The sequence below is a fragment of the Lipotes vexillifer genome, unplaced genomic scaffold (genome assembly GCF_000442215.2).
Source record: "Lipotes vexillifer unplaced genomic scaffold, Lipotes_vexillifer_v1.1 scaffold989, whole genome shotgun sequence".
NCBI classification, from domain to species: domain Eukaryota; kingdom Metazoa; phylum Chordata; class Mammalia; order Artiodactyla; family Lipotidae; genus Lipotes; species Lipotes vexillifer.
The window spans coordinates 257,767-264,081 of record NW_006796817.1 but is presented as its reverse complement, the minus strand read 5'-3'; the positions used below and the strand labels follow the sequence as shown (position 1 = coordinate 264,081).

Here is a 6,315-nt window from a genome sequence, read left to right as displayed (position 1 = left end):
GGCCCCCTGCTGACCTGGAGCCCCAACAGAGCCCCAGGGGAGGTAAGTCACTCAGGGCCCTGGACCAACCATGCCCACTGCCTCCAGGGCGACCTCATGCACACATGCCACCTTACCTGCTTTGCTGAGCCCCGGGCCTTCTGCCTTCACTTTGCTGGCGACGTGGGAAGGGTCGACTTTGACTCTGAAAGGGCTGGCGGGAATTTCCTGTAGCAGAGACACTGTCTCAGTAGGAAAGTCCCTGAAGCCACTGCCTGAGCTTAGCCTTCTGCCCAAAGCAAAGGAGGAGACCTCAGCATGACTTCCACTCTAGCAGATGGTGAGCAACTTCCGTTACCATTGGTCAAGTCTTCAGGCGCTAGCATCAGGTAAGGGCCATCAGTGGTCACTCATGAATACCTGGATCCCTGACATCACAGCTAAAGGATGGGTTTCCACAAACCACTCTGACAGCTCTCAGCCTTTGACACCAAATGCTGAGTACTTAGGATACAAAATACTACCAAAAATAAAACCCCAAACAATAATAATACACGGGGGTCAGAGGAAGGAAAGGGACATTCCTCCAGGGACAACAGAGAGCTAGGGTTTGAGGAATGCAAGGAACTGATTATAAATGCAATGATTTTAATTCTTCAAAAAGAATCTTTCAGAAGAAAGGCAGAACAGGTTAAGTGGATGAAGCCAACTCAAGACCAATACCTTTAAGGCACAGAACTTTCTCCTGAGGTCCCTATCTTTATGTAAGATGAATTTGAATCACCAGGGTTCCATTATTCCCTGTTTTAGGGTACTGCGCCTTCTTGTCTTCATTATCACATGTAAATATGAATTCTATCTGAAATTCAAAACCCCTCTCCCTAGAAAAGTTTAAAGCCTGAGGCCAAGGTCATCATTTCAGAGAAAGTATAGAACACATCTAGAAACGAATTACGTTTCATTCAAAAACCGGATGAAAGTTTGTAATGATCCAATTTCTTTCCAGAGTCTGGCTTTTAACCACTGACTACACGGCCCCACTTTTGTTACAAAGTGGTACAATTTTAGTTCTGGGTGTGTTTGTTCCTTCTTGGTTTTAAGGAAGCAGAGAGGAAAACTATTGGGCAGAGTTCTCAAGACACCTTCCCTGTTGCTAAAAAAAGCAAAAAGGAAATATGAACACAGGTGGCCAGAAAGTACCCAAGTCCAAACACACACCTGAGAGGCAAAGAGAACTTTGATAGTGTATCGCCCGGCAGCAGGAGGCACATATTTGACAGTAAACGTGTCATTGGCGTTGTGAATAATGTCAAAATCCACGTCTTCCTCATCGTCACTTAACACCCGGGCATCACATTTAATGCCAACGCTGACATCACCTGGAACAGACCAGCTTATTAGCACCAGTTTACGAGAAAGAGCACGTCCCATGCAATCACTTCCAGCTCAGGCTCACACCCCAGAAAAGCAACTGGGAAGTTTCCAGTAAGAAACCTGAGAAAGGGATGGTATTTAAATAATGGTTTTGTAGACAGAATGGAGGATTAGCAAAGATATCACCACGGAACTGACACAGAGGCTCATCAGATGAACAATTACCTATTCAGGTGGGTTAATATCTCCTGGTTCAAAGTTCATTACCCATGAAACGTTACAAAGAGAACTTCCTTCCCCAAGAAACAACAAGCACTGAGTTGGGTGAAGATCCCTCTCACCTTCGCCAGCCTCGGTACAGTCCACTGTGAAGTGAGTAGGCTCGTGTGCCTTCAGTCCGCTTCTCTCCACTCCTGGCCCAAACACTTTGACCTTCTGGGGATGGCTACCCTGTCTGATGTTGACCTAGAGAGGACGGGAAGAAAAGTTCAAGTTCTTCTCTCCGTGGACCCCGTAAAGACACTCTCAGTTGTTAGATGTTATACTTCTGGGCAATCTACAGCACTCGGCCCTTTGGGCCACTCCATCTTCCAAGGCCCACCAAGCATGGGTCTTTCCATATATTTGCCTTGGCCATCAAGCATGGAGTCCAGACTGGCCTCAGGACTGGGCTTTTTCATTACCATGAACAAGGTTTCACCTCACAACCTACCCTGTAAGGGCTGTGTGGAATGTTGACACCTCCCCAGACCACGGCAATGGTGTGCTTGATGGGCTTAACCGGGGTGTACGAGCAAGCGTAGGTGCCATCCATCCGTCTCTGCATCTGGATGTCAATGGGCTGGCCGTCCCCGTCCTGCAAAAGCGCAGAGGCTAAGAACAGAGCTGACCCTCACACTGTCTCCATCCACTGTGGCCTCCCAAGAAAACCAAGTCACTGCTCACTCATCCCACAAAATCTCATGGAGCACCTATGATAGGCCATGTTCTAACAATATAATGAACACAACTGATAAAACACTACATGCATTTATGATTTTTACTTACTAGGAGAAAACGGTCCCCAAAGAAAGCCATGGTCACTCAGTCCTTCTTAATTTTAATTCCTGCATTTAAATCCTTGGGCCAAATTCAATTAAATTAGATAAATATATTTGATAAACCCTTGTTTACAAACCCTCTCATCACAGTGTAAGTAGCTTCAGCCACACTGAAGGACATTTACAGGGAAATCTGAAACAATCAAGCCTCATTTCCATGGAGCACAAATCATAAAAATTTGCCCCTTGCTTTACATTTAGAATCTCATTTAGTCCTCACATAAACCCTACAAAATAAACATTGTTATTCACAGTGTGTGGATGAGGAAACTGAGGATCAGATGGACTGAGAGACTTTCCATTACATGGACGGATCCTGTTAGCTGACAATTACCTGCACAGGTCGTCCCTAGAAACTTACCTGAGCAAATATCTTTAAGGGAGCTTTGCCGGCATCCTTAGGATCCACGGTGAACTCGGCCAGATTGTTGACAATGCACCCAGATTTCTCCAAACCTGGCCCGTATGCTTGAACCTGGGGCAAAGGGCCAATAGTGATTCTCTTTCTGTGTAATGCCCTAACTATGCTCCTATCAGAAGACTGGTAACCAGGAAATGGGAGAAAAGGAAAACAACTGTGTCTGGCTTCACAGTACCTATATAATAGGATGGTTATGGGAAGGAAAATGCTAAAAGTAGGCTGGAACTTAAAAATAAAAACATGCAGGAGAAAAAGTCTGTAAAAACAGGCCCCAAACTGGCCTGTGCTCCCTGCCTTAATCTGTGCAGTAACCGGGGCAGGGACCTCCAGTCATGCCCAGTTTCAATGCTCCTGCTTTGTGAGGGCTCAGAACCTTTCCCACTGACAACATTCCAAAAGTTTGCAGCCCCACAGAGTAAAGGACCAGCAGTTGGCCAAATACGAGCAGCTGCCAGCCTGGACTGATGTCACCCTACGGTCAGCTATCCAGGTGGGCCAACAGCAGCACACATGGTGGGGTCAAGGGCTTCCTCCTGTCAGCCAGGCTGGCTCAGACTTGATGCTAATCAGCTTGCTAAATGTTTGAGAGAAGCTCTTCCAAACACTGCTCCAATTTAAGAGAAGGGGAGCTGGGGAGGAAAATTTAAAAACCTCTATCTATGGATCACCTTGAAATAATAACTATAGCAAGTGGCAAGACTGAAATATGATGCTCGGGGTTGCGAGAAAATAGCAGCTTACAGAGCCCCCTCTGTGGGCCAGGCACTGTTCTAAGGGCTATCTTCATTCACATTACCTCCTTGAATCATGACAGAAACTCTAAGAAGCAGACACTCGTATCATTCCCATTTGACAGAGTCAGAGAGGTAAGTTACGTGCCCCACGTTACAAATGTACTAAGAGGTACTACCAGGCTTCTAATTCAGGCCTTTTTCCTTCCTAAGCTCTCAAAGGCTCTCCTCTGCGATTTCTCCACATGCTGCTCAAGGAAACTCTGTGGGCACTGGGAGGAGTGCCAGGTGCCAGAGAAGAGAGCACAGAACATGACAAATTGATTCACCAGATCCGGGTTGTAGTCTCCCGAGGCAGGGTGGATGTAGGCCATGTAGGGACTGTCTTTGATGTCCTCATCGTCACACATGATGTGAACGGCATATTCACCGGGCTCCTTGGGCCAGTACTTGACATCACACGATCCGTCGTTCTGGTCATCATACTCAATCTTTGCCTGGGAGGGGCCTTCAATGGCGAACCCTGTGGGATAGGGTGGGAGGATCCCCCTGGTTACATGGCGGAAGGTATCTAGTCTGGGTTACTACTAACCCACTCCCTCCGCCTCCCTGAAAACCAAGTGTTAGCCAGAAGATTGAAATCTGTTTAGGTCCCTTTCCCACAAAACCAAGCCTACTGAGTCTTCACTAGAGCCAAAAGGTTGGATTTTATACTTTTTTTTTTTAAACATCGTCAAACAGGAAGGTCAACCAGCAAATCTTTCTGTTGGCAATATGGCAACACAAGCCAAAAGCCTTAAAACAATGCCCATCCTTTGTCCCACCAAATCCACTTCTGGGCTTTTATCTGAAGGAAATAACCAAGGATGTGTGTAAACAGTTAGATACAAGGATATATATACAGCATTGTTTTTATAGCAAAACTCTGGAAATAACTAGAGAGCCTAACAGTAGCTATATCGATGCACTGTAATTCCACAGAAGTCATGGGAAATCAACACATATCCTATATTTGCCTGAGGCAGAAAGACATAAAGGATACCCCCACATATTTTTGCAGCAGATCAATATTTGTATGCCTATGTACAGGGAAAAAGTCTGCAAGGATATACCTAAAGGCTTAATATTACCTCTAGTCTACAAGGATATACTGGATTGGCCAAAAAACTTCGTTCGGGTTTTTCCATAACACCTTACGGAAAACCCAAAAGAACTTTTTGGCCAGCCCAATATTAAGATGTTTGTTATTTTTCTAAAAGGAAAAATTCAATGTGATTTCCTCTTTTTCCCTCTTTGCTTATTTCTATTAGCTAACACAGAGGTCCTCAAACTTTGGCCGCTGGGCCAAATCTGACCCACTGCCTGTTTTTGCAGATAAGGAACACAGCCATACTCCCTCACCTACGAATTTTCTATGGCTGCTTTCACGCTACAAGGCAGAGTCATATAGTTGCGACAGAGAGAATATGACCCGCAGTACTGATATATTTGCTATCTGATCCTTTAGAGAGAGAGAGGTGTTGAACATTGTTCTAAAACGATCATATGTACATCAGACGTTTACTTAAAATATACTCAGTTATGCTCCAAAGAGTATTTACTCCCCAAATTTCTAGTTCAAGCAAAATTCATTCACTGATCTAAACTAAGGATCAGTCAGTAATATCTGCCGTGTGCCTACTATGTTCCTGGCACTGTTTTAGACACAGCATCCATAAAAGGCCTCTGCCCTCAAGGTGTAGTGGATGAATGAATGCTGGTGCCAGAGGCAGAGGGCAACTGGAAGGTCAGGGGGAGATGGGAACTGCAATTCCACAGCAGTACCCAGAGGTGGCCTCAGATGGTCAGGAGGCAAGGAAGTCCCAGGTAGTGAGGCTGAGAGGAGGCCTCAATACACAGCCTGACACATAATCCAGGTACCCTGCAATCTCAGCTCACCAAAAGCTGCTTCCACTCACCCAGAGACCCCACCTCAGAACCAATGGACTCCACCACGAAGTCCGCCGACCGCCCAACAATCCCGCCATGGAGGCCAGGGCCCCATGCACGGACTTTCTGCATGCCTGCTTCAGGGCCAACTTGAACTTCAAAGGGGCTAGAAGAAAAGGAACAGAGGAAGCATTAAAGAGGAGCAAAGAAGGGGCTACATACAGCTTTAAGCTCTTTACACTGGCCTGATACTTTTCCCTGCAGTCCCAATCTCCAGCCAAGCCCTTCCTCCAGCCAAGCAGGTTCCCCCACCATTGTTACGTCAACAATATCAATGTAATGGGGCTGCTTCAAGCCACACTGCCTTGCACTATCCTGGTCATTTACCTTTTGTGTGCAGGGCTTACCAAACTGTGAGCCCGGGAAGGCTAAGATAATGCATACTTTTCTATGTGCTGCTTATGCTATAACAAGAAAAATAGGTTGACTAGGCTTTATCTCATACATGAATGAATGTGCTTTAACTTTGGCACGGGAGATTTTTAAAAGTTTGCTTAGATTCTCAGAAACTTATAATATGCCCAGATATGTCTCAAGGTAAACTGAATTTATTCATCGTTTAAAGTTGCCCCCAGGAAAGCTGGAAAGTATGTGAATGCAAGGAAGGCAACTGAAGCCCACAAGGCGAAGCTGTAGACTGTGTCCCTCAGTTCCTGCCCACACTCACGCAGAGGATTTTAATGTAAACCATAGCAGATTTTGACATTTTATCCATGGCATT

At 45.7% G+C, this 6,315-nt stretch overlaps 1 protein-coding gene across 4 annotated transcripts in view; it reads right to left on the bottom strand.

Annotated features, from left to right (window-relative positions):
- FLNB (filamin B) overlaps positions 1-6,315 on the bottom strand; it is a 141,800-nt gene that overhangs the window by 55,120 nt on the left and 80,365 nt on the right. For all 4 annotated transcript variants that reach the window (XM_007469007.1, XM_007469008.1, XM_007469009.1 and 1 more), the window contains exons 11-17: positions 5,564-5,700; positions 3,935-4,128; positions 2,815-2,928; positions 2,066-2,209; positions 1,695-1,818; positions 1,198-1,358; positions 117-207 (exon numbers count right to left, since the gene is read on the bottom strand). In XM_007469007.1, coding sequence (XP_007469069.1) covers positions 117-207; positions 1,198-1,358; positions 1,695-1,818; positions 2,066-2,209; positions 2,815-2,928; positions 3,935-4,128; positions 5,564-5,700 — 965 coding nt within the window. The remainder of the gene's footprint in view (positions 1-116; positions 208-1,197; positions 1,359-1,694; positions 1,819-2,065; positions 2,210-2,814; positions 2,929-3,934; positions 4,129-5,563; positions 5,701-6,315) is intronic.